General features: G+C 57.0%; 1 protein-coding gene across 3 annotated transcripts in view; it reads right to left on the reverse strand.

Annotated features, from left to right (window-relative positions):
* NFAM1 (NFAT activating protein with ITAM motif 1) overlaps positions 1-14907 on the reverse strand; it is a 41590-nt gene that overhangs the window by 4471 nt on the left and 22212 nt on the right. For all 3 annotated transcript variants that reach the window (XM_078076698.1, XM_078076696.1, XM_078076697.1), the window contains exon 4: positions 7998-8093. In XM_078076698.1, the coding sequence (XP_077932824.1) occupies positions 7998-8093 (96 nt within the window). The remainder of the gene's footprint in view (positions 1-7997; positions 8094-14907) is intronic.

Genomic DNA, 14907 nt, shown 5'->3' on the forward strand with positions numbered 1-14907 from the left:
CAGGGAAGCAGATCTGGGGTCCCCCTTCTCCCTTATGTCCGGCTCACATGGGCTGCCTGTCGCACATTAGCCCAGAGAGGCTGGGAGATGTCTCAAGTCACACAGCCTCGCGGTGGTGGAGCCAGGATTGAGACTCGGGCCTCCTGCCCCAGCTCTGCGTGCTCCCACTGGGCTGGGCAGTGGCTAGGGGATCTCTGAGCTAGTGAGGAGCACCGGGCCCTGGGACCCCACGGGCCTCTGACCCACGCTGGCGGCTGGCCATGCCGAGGGCGGGAGCAGCTGTGGGGCTAAGGGCAGGGGAGGCTGCAGAGGCTGCGGCCCATTAGCAGCTGCGGAGTGAAGCCTTTGACAAGGCCTGACCTGCTGGGCTGCATTTGCATTCAGGGGGTGACCCGCATCACTGGGCTGTGACATGCCTGGTGGCCTTGTCAACGGGACACCCTCTGAGGCTCTGCACCGGACCTTCCTGGCCTTCCTTGGTGGTGATGGGAACTGCGTCCCTCAGGGTGTGCTTGTTGGGAGAAGACTGCCCTGGCCTCTGAATGGGCTGGGCTGGGCTGGGCTACTGTCTGGGCTGGGCTACTGTCTGGGCTGGGCTGGGCTGTGCTGGGCTGTGCTGGGCTGTGCTGGGCTGGGCTGTGCTGGGCTGGGCTATGCTCTGGGCTGGGCTGGGCTGTGCTGGGCTGGGCTGGGCTGGGCTACTGTCTGGGGTGGGCTGGGCTGTGCTGGGCTGTGCTGGGCTGTGCTGGGCTGGGCTACTGTCTGGGCTGGGCTGAGCTGGGCTGTGCTGGGCTGTGCTGGGCTGGGCTATGCTCTGGGCTGAGCTATGCTCTGGGCTGGGCTGGGCTGGGCTGAGCTGGGCTGGGCTGGACTGGGCTATGCTCTGGGCTGGGCTGTGCTGGGCTGGGCTGTGCTGGGCTGTGCTGGGCTGGGTTGGGCTGTGCTGGGCTGTGCTGGGCTGTGCTGGGCTGAGCTGGGCTGTGCTGGGCTGTGCTGGACTGGGCTATGCTCTGGGCTGGGCTGTGCTGGGCTGGGCTGGGCTGGGCTGAGCTGGGCTGTGCTGGGCTGGGCTGGGCTGTGCTGGGCTGGGCTGGGCTGGGCTGGGCTGGGTTGGGCTATGCCCCGGGCTGTGCTGGGTTGGGCTATGCTCTGGGCTGGGCTGAGCTGAGCTGGGCTGTGCTGGGCTGTGCTGGGCTGTGCTGGGCTGATCTGGGCTGTGCTGGGCTGTGCTGGGTTGGGCTATGCTCTGGGCTGGGCTGATCTGGGCTGGGCTGTGCTGTGCTGGGTTGGGCTATGCTCTGGGCTGTGCTGGGCTGTGCTGTGCTGGGCTGTGCTGGGTTGGGCTATGCTCTGGGCTGTGCTGGGCTGTGCTGGGCTGTGCTGGGCTGTGCTGGGCTGTGCTGGGTTGGGCTATGCTCTGGGCTGTGCTGGGCTGTGCTGGGCTGTGCTGGGCTGTGCTGGGTTGGGCTATGCTCTGGGCTGTGCTGGGCTGGGCTGTGCTGGGCTGTGCTGGGTTGGGCTATGCTCTGGGCTGTGCTGGGCTGTGCTGGGCTGTGCTGGGTTGGGCTATGCTCTGGGCTGGGCTGTGCTGGGCTGTGCTGGCTGAGCTGGGCTGTGCTGGGCTGGGCTGGGCTGGGCTGAGCTGTGCTGGGCTGTGCTGGGCTGGGCTGGGCTGGGCTGAGCTGTGCTGGGCTGTGCTGGGCTGGGCTGAGCTGTGCTGGGCTGTGCTGGGCTGGGCTGGGCTGGGCTGAGCTGTGCTGGGCTGTGCTGGGCTGGGCTATGCTCTGGGCTGGGCTGGGCTGAGCTAGGGCTGTTTGTCTGGGACCCAGGACCTCCAAGTCCTTTGCCTCCTGCCGCTCCGTGGGGAACAGCACTGACCCAAATGGCTGCCAGCCCTGGCAGAGGCGTGAAGTCAGTGGTGAAGCCTCCGTCTAGCCCAGCTGAAGCCAAAGCTGCAGTCAGCTGCTGGGGGCCAAGACCTAATCTGAGGGCTCTAGACATTGGCGCTCCCCCCCGTGACCAAGGAAACACAAGAGCTCACTCTCGTGGGCACCCACACACAGAGACTTGTACAAGGCACCCCGGGGGCGGAGGGGTGCAATTTGGGGGTGCTGTTCAGAAAGGAGCGGCACTCGGCAGAGAAGAACTAGGGTAGGGTCCTGGCACGTCTGAAGGGAGCCGCCCGTGGTGGGGACCGGAGTCTGGGAGGCAGGGCTGGGGTAGCCGTCCGATGAAGGCTGCTCGTCCCCTGGAGAGCCGGCAGCGGGGAGCCCCTGGAGGCTCCTCAGTGGGAAGCGACTGCCCTGGTGGTGTGTCAGGGAGGACCCCCCGCCGCAGTGAGCAGGAATGAGGGCAGCAGGACAGCCAAGGCTGGAGCAGAGTTGAGGGGAGGCATCCAAGTGCCGCTGAGGGAGAGTGACCCCACAAAGCTGTGCCCCACATGTGCCGTGGGGTGCCCCGGGGTGCCCACCCTGAGCCCAGCACAGAGCCCCACGGAAACCCAGGCATCTGGAAGGTGACAAGGGCCCTCCACATGTCCGTACGGCCCTTGACTGCTGAGCACCTACTGTGTGAGACAAAGCACAATCACGAAAGTAAGAGGTGGCCATAAGGGCCATGGAGGGACACGAGAAGGAAGACTGGGAGGTTGGGGCCATGGAGGGGGTGCGAGGCTTGCAATTTTAGAGGGGAGCTCAGGAAAGACCTCCTTGTGAGGTGCTGTGGGAGCAGAGCATGAGGCAGGAGGGAGCGGCCCGTGGACGGCTGCAAACGGCAGAGGGCGCGGCCAACACCAAGGCCCCACGGTGACAGTGACAGCGACGGCATGCCTGCTGCTTGGGGAACAGCAAGGAAGCCAGCGAATGACAGGGGGAGATGGGGCTGGGGTGTGGGGAGCTCAGGAGGCTCTGTTGGGGCTGTGATGTTGACTCTGAGTGAGGCGGGGACCTTCAGAGGCCCGCAGCAGCTGTGAGAATGTGCCCCACGGAGCTCCAGCTCCAGGGACAAGGACTGACCAGGGGTCCCAGCTGCTGGGCTCTGGAACCCATCATCATGGGTGCATGGAGGCCAGAGGCCCTGTGCACAGCGGGGATGCCAGCACAGCCTCCCACCCTGGGAGACAGAGACTCCTCTGCCGTGGGCACTCCTGGGCCTTGCTGAGCCTTCCCTAGACTGCGTGGCATCGAGGCTTCCTCGCTGCCGTCCTTCCCACTTCCCTCACTCAGGACCAGCTCTGCTTTGGTCTGACGGCTCACCCAGCCTTCCCCATTTTCCCTCCTAAGTGCTTTCCCTAATAAGACAATTTCGGGCTCACCCCAGCTTGGTGGCTGCTTCTCGGAGGACCAGGACTCAGCAAGGGCTCTGAGTGAACGGAATCTGTGCTTGAGCAAAGTCACTCTGGCTGCTGCCCAAGGGCAAGAATAATAATAAGCCGGCTGGGGGACGCCTGGGTGGTTCAGTCGGTTAAGCATCCGGCTCTTGGTTTTGGCTCACAACCCTGATCTCAGGGTTGTGAAACTGAACCCCTCATTGGGCTCCATGTTCAGCACAGAGTCTGTTAAAGTTGCCTCTCTCTCCACCTCTGCCCCTCCCTGCACTCTCTCTCTCTCTCAAATAAATAAAGAAATCTTAAAAAAAAATAGGCCAGCTGATCAGAAACCAGTTATAGGATACCAGGCAGGAAATGGTGGTGGCTCCCACCAGCATTAGCACTGGAGGGGTGTGAAGGGGTGGGGAAGGATATGCTTTGAAACAAGATGTGCTGACAGATAGGGATAAAGGGAAGGAAATGACAACTTCACGTGCTCAGCCTGAGCAACTAGAAGGATGGAGCAGTCAGTCCCTGCAAGGAGGACTATGGGTAGAGGCCCCTGGGTGGGTAAAGAATTGGAGCCTGGTCTGAGAGAGAAGGCAGTGACTCGAATGCAATGACTCTGGTGTTCAGAGGATGTGTCTGGCTAGAGACAAAAATGTGGGAGTTGTCAGAATGTAGATGTTCTCAAGCATTGAGGTAGAATGAGATTCTCCAGGGAGGGAATGAAGATCAAAAAGGAAGGGTCCAAAAAAAAAAAAGGAAGGGTCCCAGGACTGGACTCCGATGTTTAGAGGTCAGGGTTCCACTGGTTCCTAAGGAAGAACCAGTGGAAGGAAGCTAAGGAGGCCTAGTGGTGAATCGGGGGCGGGGGCATCAGGAAGGTGTGGAATGTTCCGGGAGCAAGTAAAGAAAGTGTGTCAAGGAGGAGAGAGAGCTTGATAGTGTCAGATGCTGCTGATTCATCAAAGAAGACGAGGGCCAGGAACTGACCGTTGGATTTAACAATGTGGAGGTCGATGGTGACCTTGAGAAAGAAGATTTTGATGAATACATGGGCAGAAAGCCTGACTGAGTGGGTCAGAAAGGAGAGAGAAATACTGAAGACTGTTGTGACATTTCTGTTATGAGTCGTGGAGAAAGGGCAGGGTCGCCAGAGAGGGATGTGGGCTCAAGAAATACAGGACGGAAGAAATTGTAGCATGTTTGCAAGTTGTAAATGCAATATCCTATTGTTAAGCCCTATTTTACAGATTATGGAACAAAGACTCAGGAAGTTTAAGTAACAGAACCTATGAGCAAAAGAACTAGGCTTTGAACCCCAGCCTGTCTGACCCACTCCAAATCCATGCCCTTTAATAGATCACTTTTAAAAAACAAATTGGATTGGCACAGCTTTTTTTTCATGTCACAATATGTCATGAGCATTTTCCCACATGAATAAAGAGTAAAATTTGATATAATTAAAAGGAGAAATAAACAAATCTACAATCATTCGGACAGATTTAACTTACTTCTCTTAACATCTGATAGACAAAATAATAATAATAATAAGGTAATGAAATATTTTAAACAACATGATGAACAAACTTGACCTAATTGGTGGGTACCTGGGTGGCTCAGCAGGTTAAGTGTCTGCCTTTGGCTCAGGTCATGATCTCAGGGTCCTGGGATCAAGCCCTGCATCAGCTCCCTGCTCAGCATAGTCTGCTTCTCCCTCTCCCTCTGACCTCTCTCCCCTGCTCGTGCTCTCTCTCTCTCAAATAAATAAAGAAAGTCTTAAAGAAAAAAAAAAACTTGACCTAATTGACATACTTAGAACACTTAGTCAGCCATTGTGCATGGATTCTTTGCAAGTGCACACAGAATACAAGCTGAGCCAGAAAGCAAGTTTCAAGACTTCAAAGGATTAAAATCATACTGAAATATTTTCTGATCACAGTGGAATTAGCAAGAAATAAGAAAGAACAACGACTAAAAAGTAATTAAACATTTGAAAATGAAGCAAAATACTTTTAAACAACCTATGGGGCAAGGAGGAATTCTCAACAGAAAGTTTAAACTGAAAGATAGTGAAAAGACGATGTATCAAAACTTGTGAGGGGCGCCTGGGTGGCTCAGTTGGTTAAGCAACTGCCTTCGGCTCAGGTCATGATCCTGGAGTCTCGGGATCGGGTCCCGCATCGGGCTCCCTGCTGAGCAGGGAGTCTGCTTCTCCCTCTGATCCTCCCCCCTCTCATGTTCTCTCTGTCTCATTCTCTCTCTCAAATAAATAAATAAAATCTTAAAAAAAAAAAAAAAAAAACTTGTGGGATGCAGCTAAAGCTGTACTTAAACGGAAGTTCACAGCTTTTAATGCATAGATTCGAAAAAAAGACAGATTGAAAATCAATGATCTAAGTATCCATCCAAAGAAAGTAGAGGAGGAATGTACAAAAATCCTTTTCCGGAGGCTGGGAACAAGACAAGGATGCCCACTGTCTCCCTTCCTACTCACCATCCCACTGGAGGTCTGAGGCAGTGAGAGAAAGGAAGAAAAAAGAAATAAAAGTATGAGGACAGGAAAAGAAGAAATGAGACTTCCATTATTCATGCGTGTGACATGAATAGACTGAATTCATAGAAAATCCAAAGGGATTTGCAGAGACCTATTAGGATTAATGAATGAATTCAACAAAGTCACTGGATATAAAGTCAATATACGAAAACCAATCATATGTCTACATACCAGCAATAGACAATCAGAAAATAAAAGTGAACTGGGGACGTCACCCGTATCCTCAATCCCTAATACGAGGATCAGTGAGATAACAGGTGTAGACTCCTACTGCAGTGCCTACATCGTACGTAGGCACTCGACAAAACTCCTGACGTCATTATCCCTGTCGTTAATGCCATTCTTATCTGCCTCCCTTCACGCCTCTTTTCTGTTCTGAAATCTCTTAAAGCCGCCCTGCAACTGTGCAGGGCAGTTGAGCCTCTTCCCCACCTCCAGAGAAGTCTGCCTGAGCCTCAGAGAAGTCTAAACACAGGCGGGGAAGACGTCCCATGCAGGAAGGAGTGAGTCTCTTCCATTAAAAGTGCTCTCGTAGAAGGATATTTATTCGTGTAGAAAGATGTTCGTGAGATACTGTAACATGAACAAAAATAGCTGTACTACTCCAAAAAAAAAAAAAAAAGTGCGCGTGAGTGCGTGTAGGGGTCTTTTTGTGTGTATTTATAGAAAAAAGACTGGAAGGTATAGAAGTCAATGTTACTAGTATTTATCCTGGAAGATAGGCTTAGGATGATGGTTATTTTCTTTATATATATGCATACATATATGTATATGTGTATATATAGTATATAGATCTATAGATCTATAGATATATCTATCTATATCATATATATTATATATATATGTGTGTGTAGGTATATATATATATAGAGAGAGAGAGAGAGAGAGGGAGAGGGAGAGATCTCACGTGTGTGCATGTGTGTGTGTGTGGAGAGAGAGAACTGTTTTTATTCAACAGCTGACACCAGAATTCCTCACAGGGAAAATACCATGAGTTTCTGGGAGAGAAGAGAGAATATGGGGAAATCTGAGGCCACGTGGGAAGCAGTGACTGGTGGAAATCCCCAGGGCGGAGGGGAAGGCTGTCCGAGGGCTGGCCGGGGTGCGTTCTGTTTGGAGTTGCTCGTGCTGTGGCGACATCCCCTTTGCCTCATCCCCATCGGTCCCTATCCTCAGTAAACAGGGTCATATTCCGAATGCCCTTGGTGTGGACTCGAGTTTCGTGTGTGTCTGGGTGGTGGGGACAGGAACGGTGACAGCACGGACAGGCAGAACCCTTGTGCAGGGGCAGCCCTCGAACGCGCCCCCGGGGGACCCCGCAGGTCCCCGGCAAGGCTTCGCACCTGCCAGGTGTGGAGCCAAGATCCTAACCTGGTGGCTCTAGAGCTCACAGAGTTAAGACCCCAGCTGACACCGGGTGGCATTTGTTCTTCACTTTCTCTACAATGAGCATATGCTCCTTGCGGAACTAAAACACACAGAACTGAAAAAAGAATGTTCATCACCCTCGAAGCCGCTGGGCAGAGGGGCCGCATGCTGGCTGGTGGGTGGGCTCACACCCAGCGCACCAGGCTGAGCCTCCCCCAGGTAAACGCGGAGACAGGTGGGGCGGCAGGAAATGCTTATGACACGACATCCCGGGCCGGGCCATGTCTCTGCTTGAGTTGAAGGATAGAAAACAAGGTCTGCGTGTGGGGGGAGGGGGGTGTGAAGAATTGAGAAGCAGTGAATTCGTTAGGGCTCCTGATGGTGCCTGACCTTTTCCTCTTTCTGTGATCCTTGTTGTTGATTCTTGTTCTGTGATTCTTGTGTAATCAAAACAGGAAGGGGTTGGTGAGCTGGTCAACATCATTCGGTCGGATGAAGGAACTTTCTTCATCCCTCGCTGCCCCTTGTTCCAGAAGTGGAGGCGTGAGCCGGGGACGGGGGGGCCTGGGGGCACCTCACAACTACATGCTGGCCGGGCGCCAGGGGCCACACACATGTTCGTCTTCACAGAAATTCCACCACGTGGAAATTCTTGTCCCCAGTTTACAGACAAGGAACACGGCTGGTACCTGACCCAGCCAGGGAACTGGGCCCTGCGCCAGACCTGAGACAGGCAGAGGGAGCGTAGGCCCCGAGACTCACCATGTAGACGGATTCGTCCGGAGGCTGCTGCTGGCTGGGGGCGCTCAGGTCCGAGCCCTTCTGCGCGGGGTGCTTCTGAGGAGCCTGCATCCTTTTCTGTGAGGAAAGGAGTCTGTCAGGGCCGGGGATGGGCGGCTCCCACCCCACAGACCCCACCAGGGCAGAGAATGGCAGATTGCCAGGAGGCCCCTCAGCACCTCCTCCCCACCCTCCCCAAGGAAACGTGGCAAATGCCTCCGAGACCCACATCACGCCACTCATCTGCCCGCACAGACCGGAAATGGTAGAGACCGCCACGAGGCCTCGCCCACAGACGCAGTGCCTGGCTCAGGGACACAGTGCCAGGTGCCAGGGTGCCAGGGTCCCCGGCTACGGAGCTGACTGCTGGGGGTGGTCCCGAGCAAGTGCCAGCCAGACCAGATGTCTGGTCCCCCTCTGCCCCTGCCCCTCTCTGGGCCTCAATTTCTTCAGCAAGGAACCCTCCTCCACGAGATTGTAGCAAGGATTCAGGGAGGTGACGAGGGGATAAGTGCGTGGCCCTCAGGTGGCACAAGGTGGCCCTTGGCTGACTGACACACCCTTGTCAGCCACCTCTGGTTAGCCGGGTGGTGTGAAGAGGTGGACGCCGGCCCTGCCTTCCTGGGACTGAGGACCTAGTGGGGAGACGGACGGCGAACTTTCAGTTTGACTAAAGCATGGTTCACGCACTGACTGACAGGACAGAGCCCCTGGCACACTCTGGGGGACAAATGCCTCACCTGGCAGAAAGGGGTGTTTATTTTTTCTAAGATTTCATTTATTTATTTGAGAGAGAGAGAGGGAACATGAACAGTGGGGAGAGGGAGGAGAAGACCCCCACTGAGCAGGGAGCCGGATGCGGGACTCGATCCCAGGACCCTGAGATCATGACCTGAGCCGAAGGCAGACACTTAATGACTGAACCACCCAGGTGCCCCAGAAAGGAGTGTTTAAAACCTAAAGGCTGAGGAACACCTTTGGCAAGAGAGGGAGGGGAGGCAGAGGGACCAGAGTGCCAAGACCTAAAGGTCTCGAGGAACTTAAAGACAGTCGGCGTGGCCAGAGAGAGGGGGAAGCTTCCCGGGTCTGGGGCCGAGCTAACAGCGTGGCCGGGGGAAAGCATCTGAGCGGCTGGCGCGGGAGCGGCCAGGAGGGGCCAGCGTCACAAAGCTCCCGCTGGCCGCGCGAGGCTCTGCTGGTGGCCGTGGAGGCGGGGGCGCTGGGCCCGTGGGGAGGCACCGGCTCCGGGAGACGGGCAGCTCCTTCCGAGGCCGAGGGAGGCCTCCCGGTCCCCCCGCCCGCCTCGTGCAGGCACCACACTACCAACCGTGCGGCAACGACAGCCTCGTCTCGGGGCAGGAGCTAATTCAAAATCCTGGCTGCCTGCCCGTCCCCAGCCCGTGTACTCGGGATTAGCTCTCAGGCAGAAGCCAGAACCACCCCAGTCGCAGCCTGATCGGGGCTCGGGAGAGGGGGCCTCCCCGGATGCCAGCCGGGGCTCGCTCTGAACGCACTACCTGCCTATCTCACGTGCTTCTCGACCAGCCTGCGAGGCGAGGCTTCGTGTGGTCTCTGTTCCACACTTGGGGACCAGGAGGCTCAGAAAGCGCAGGAGACTTGCCTGAGGCCACAGAACCAGCCATGGCAGAGGTAGGATTTGAACCCAGGACTGTGTGATTCACCAAGATGCTGACCTGACCGTATCTGGAGTTTTCGCCCCTCTGTTTTGTACGAACGTGTGGGTCTCATGGACAGTTAGATAAGTGCTGGCCTCCGTATGGCACTTCACAGTTTACAAAAGCCCCCTGAGACTCGCTCTTAGTGTCATTTAATTCTCTTTATAGCCTGAGGAAGTAGACTTCGCAGAGGGGTGAACTGAGGCCTGTCCAGCTAGTCGGATGACTGCATTTGGGTGGAACCCAGGTGTCCTGTTCCAAATCTAGTGTCCCTCCCCCTCACCACCTGCTTCCTGAGGCGTCTGTCACAGTCAGAGGCCACGGCTCACCTCAGGACAGCTGGGGGGCTGGTGCCTCTCCCTTTGCTGAGCCTGTCGGCCTGGACACTGTCAGGGCTGGTGGGTGTGAGCTCGTGGGCAGCGGCTCTTCTGGACCCTGTGGTGAGCAAGCCAGGCCCAGCCTCGTGGTGCTTCTTCTGACACTGGGGGGACTGCAGGGAGGTAAGTGCCACTGTGGGGTTGTGGGAAGGAGCCCCACGACTGCCAGGGGGCTGGGGCAGACTTCTGAGGGCCCGCCCTGTCTCCCGAAGATAGGAGAAGAGTCTGAGAAAGTGTCGCAGGCCACGGGGACAAGGCACGGGATCGCGTGGGGGCAGGAATATCACACGTCAGGGACATGCTCAAGGATGGACTGTCAGATAGAAAGAGGCCGATGGGAGTAAAAGGTGAGAGCAGATGAGCCGGGAGGCTGGCGAGGGCGCTGCCACAGAAGGCAGGGAGATGAGGCCTGGGCTGTGGCCCACAGGGGCTGCCCCCCTCGAAAAATCAGACGGGTGCATTTTGTTGCAGGGGTGAGGATGCTCCACCCCTTGGAGCCAGCCTTGCCCTCCCTGGGTGCCTTGTTCCCTGCCATCAACATTTGCCCTTCCAATTGTGATTTTCAAATGAATAAACCAATCAGTGTGGCCACCAGCAGCTCAGGAAAACTGTAGAGCCTCAATTTCCCCCTCTGTACAATGGGACCAATACTATCACCTTGCCCACCTCACAACCTGGCCACCTGGGACTCATCTTCCAAGTCTCAGCGCTCACTTAACTAAGCCGTGCCTCCCACAACCATTTAGCATGCGTCAGGCTCCCCCCGGCAAGGGGGGAGACTAAGCCCCTGCCCTCTGGGGCTTAAGTTATGGTGGGGGAAACAGTGACAAACACATAAGCACAGGTGCGGGGAGCAGGGCTGGAGGGGACACGAGTGGGAGCAGGGAGACCTGTATTTGGGTGAGGAGTGAGGGAAGCCCTGGGCTGGGGGATGAGGCAGGGTAGAAGGGGCTGGATCCTAGACAGCTTGTGTGCAGGGCTTGCTGCGGGGGAAGACGGAGGAGCCAAGCACAGCTCTAAGGCTTTTGGCCTGAGCATCTGGGGACATGGCACCATCTGCCTAGGCAGGGCAGACTTAGATGCTATGGAGTGGTGCCAGGGACAGTGAGTGCCGATGCCCGTGGGCCTCACATGGGGGACGTGGTCTGGGGCTCAGGGAGGGGCCCGGGCAGCGTCAGGGGTGAGGACCATCACCCCAGGAGCAGAGCAATCACCGGGGAGTGTACAGAGTGGGGAGTGCTCTGAGGAAGGGGCCTGAGATGTGCGATGAGCAGAGGCCGCGAAGATGCAGGTGATCAGCACAGGGCTGCCCAGGGGTCCAGGAAACAAGGGAAGAAGTGTGCAGGGGAGGAAGGTGACCTTAGGGGATGAGGATGGATCAGCCATCAAAGTCAGAGGCTGCCTGCTCTGGGAAGCCAACTTTGATCCACCCCCAAGCTGGGGGGGCGGGTGGGGAGCCCTCTGGCCTGCTCTCATGGCAGAAATCGTCTGCCTTTTCTGGGCCAGTAGCTCCCGGCTTCCATTCATTTATCCGCAGCTGCCTGGGCTCCTAAGGTCCTCCATGCCTCCTCCTCCCTGGTCTTCTCGTCTTGGCCCCCATGGCCTGGTCACTGGCTGGGGGCCCCCCTGCGTGCTCTGTTCCTGCACTCGGTTCACACCAAGCTGGCCTGCGAGGGAAGGGCCACAGGGGCCCGCCCAACTCTGGAGCGGCATCCACAGGGTCCGCATCCCAAATTTGGATCCAGTTCCAGGGAGCTCTGGGGACTTCTCTGGCCTCTGGCCTTCTGAGTTCTCTCTCCTTCAAGGCCAGGCTCCTGCCCCAGCCCTCCCTCCTCCACGTGCAGGGAGGGAAGACACGAGGTGTCTATGCACTGCACTCCCGCTGTGGGTCAAGCACCCAGCTGGTGCCTCCCAAATGCTGTCTCTTCCCCCCCCTTTCCAGGTGAGGGGTGAAATCCATCCTTAGCCCCATTTCTGGAGGAGGAGAGCAAGGCTCAGAGAGGGCTGTAGCTTGATGAGAGGGCAGGGGCTGCATCTGTCTTGCTTTCCACTGTGTCTGGAACTTAGCCCGGCGCCTGGCATGCACTAGAGACTCAGGAGCTATTCCTGGAAGGAGAGAGGCTAGGAGCCGTTGAAGCCGTGCAGCAGGGGGAGGGGCTGGGCTCGGAAGACAGGCCGGGCTGAGTGTTATCCCTTCCTCTCCTCCTCCCCAGACTTTACTGAGCACCTACTCTGCGCCGGGTGCCTCCCTGACCTTGCGGGACCCCGAGATCCAGCCATTACAATCCTGTTTTTGCAGAGCAGCTGCTGAAGTGAAGGCTCAGGGTCAAGGTCTTGACCTGACCGGGTTCTGCCCCTCACCTGCCATGCTTCATACCCACGGGAGGCACCTGCGCCTTCACTCGTACAAGCCTGGCGTGGGGGTCCACAGCCCGAGTGTGGGTCCTTCACCACCTCTGCCTGACGCACAGTCTCCGTGTCCACACCCAAGTCCCACTAGATGCTCAGTAGTCGCTGAGTGACAAACAAGTCAAGAGCCGTCCTACCGGGGCACCTGGGTGGCTCAGTTGGTTAGGTGTCTGCCTTTGGCTCGGGTCATGATCTCAGGGTCCCGGGATCGAGCCCCATGTTGGGCTCCCTGCTCAACGGGGAGTCTGTTTCTCCCTCTGTCTCTGCGGCTCCCCCTGCTTGTGCTCTCTCCCTCTCTCTCTCAAATAAATAAATAAATAAAATCTTAAAAAAAAAAAAAAAGAGCCGTCCTACCTGCTACCGTCACGGGAAGAGGTGGGGGAAGAAATATATTGGGGATGAGAGCCAAGCTGGGCCTACAGTGGGTGCTCAGCACATGTTGGGCGATGGAGGGAAAGTGGGCCTACTGGCGGGTGGGTCTCTGTCCTAAACCTGGGATTCACGGGAGGCCCAGTGGAGCGTTTCCCATCATCTTCTGTCTTCACTGCTCAGTCGTCCCCGTGACCAGGCCAGAGGCAGGGGGCCAAGGTCCCCCCGGGACCTCATAGCAGCGCCTGCTCCTTGGGCGGAGCACAGTGGACTCCCTCTGCGGTTTGTCAGCAGAATGAGCCAAATTAGGAACCGGTCACTCCAGGGTCACACCCCACATCTGCGGCGTCCCAAGGCGGATCACAGGACAGGAGAGGAACTAGAGGGGTGGCTGAGGCTGTCACCAGGCTCCGGCTCACAGATGGCAGGAAAGGCAGCCTCCAGAGTTTTATGGCAAATCAAGTGGCCATGTTCACCTTCTTTTATCACCTTGGAGCCTTTTCTGGAAGAGTGATTATGTCTGCAGCCTGAGGCAAGGTGGGAAACTGAGGCCCGGGTCCAAGTCCCAGGCCTGCCGTGTACTGGTCATGTGGCTCAGGCAAGTCCTTCCTCCCGCTGACCTTGGGCTGCCTCTCCCATTCTTCCATCCCACAGGGGGCCTGCCAGACACTCACCTCAGCGGGTCCTGACCTGGAGGCGCCCAGGCTGAGTCGCTCCCTTGTAAGCAGGGGGCTCTAGCAGACTGTGTCACCTCCTCAGCAAATCTCACCAGCTCCACCTTCAGCCTCTAACCTGCCTTGCTCACCACTTCCCCAGAAGTGCTGTGCCTCGGTCACCTCTGCCTGGACTAATGCAGTAGCTCCTCACAGAGTCTCCCCCTGCTTCTCACAGGTGCCGGAGGGTCCATCGGGATCAATCCGATCCTGTCCCATGTCTCCCCACGCCCTGCAGGGCCTCCCGGCTCACTTAGAGTAAATCCAGTCAATGCTCCCTGAGCTCAGGCCGCACCACCCACCTGGGGTCTCCTTGCAGTTCCTGCCTCAGAGCACCCACACCTGCTGTTCCCCTGCTGGACACACCCTTCCTAACGTCTGCCCGTCCCCCTTCCTTCCAGGTGCGGTGTGGGGAGGCCCTCCCTGACTCTATTAAAACCCACAAGCTCCCTCATTCCCACACTCAGTACTCTCTTCGCTTTGCTGTATTTTCCCCCAACACTTATCACATCCGTTATGCTACTACTTATTTATATGTTTGTTTATGGTCTGTCTCCCCTCAGCTGGAATACAAATTTGACGAAAGCAGGGATTTCTTGGGGATCCATTTTAGTCATTGCTATAGCCCTGGGGCCTTAACAGGGCCCGGAATTCAGTAGGTGCTCAATATGGGTTGAATGAGTCAACACATGAAATCCCATCTCAGGGGGCCCTTCCCTGGGAGTGGATAGGGACCGGCCCTTTGGGTGCAGGGGCTGAGCCTCTCTTGACCCAAGGAACCCCCGTGGTGGTGCAGAGCCCTCTTCCCACACTCAGGGCCTTTGCTGACTGAGCTGCTCCCCAGGCTCGGCCCCTATGGCTGCCAAGGAGCAGAGGAACTCTTGGTCCCTAGATGGTGGGGAGCACTGGCCCGGGCTGTTCCGATTGAGGCTTTCAAGGAGCCAGGACAGGGGTCCAAATTGCAGCCTGGGGCCCTGACAGCCATCTTTGCCCCCCCCAAACTGGCAGAACCTGGCACCCACTGGGTAACGCATTCTTCTGCCCAACAAACATCTACTGAGCACCCCCCACGCCTGGGCATGCACAGAGCACGGAAACAAGCTCACCTCGGCCTCTGTCTTCGGGGCACTTACTGCCTGGCGGGGGGTCAGGCATCGAACCACCACCCACAGGGCTGGTGACAACGAGAGTGACAAAAGCCCAGTGGGGAAACAACCCTCCCTGTGTTGGTCCCATTGCAGCCCGAGCAGGAGTTGGCCTGGTGCAGAGCTGGACCAAACTGCCCCATCCACCTGCACTCCAGCCCTGCCTCTGCCGTGTGACCCTGGGCAAGTCACCACCTCTCTGG

The sequence above is a fragment of the Halichoerus grypus genome, chromosome 6, assembly GCF_964656455.1.
Source record: "Halichoerus grypus chromosome 6, mHalGry1.hap1.1, whole genome shotgun sequence".
NCBI lineage: Eukaryota > Metazoa > Chordata > Mammalia > Carnivora > Phocidae > Halichoerus > Halichoerus grypus.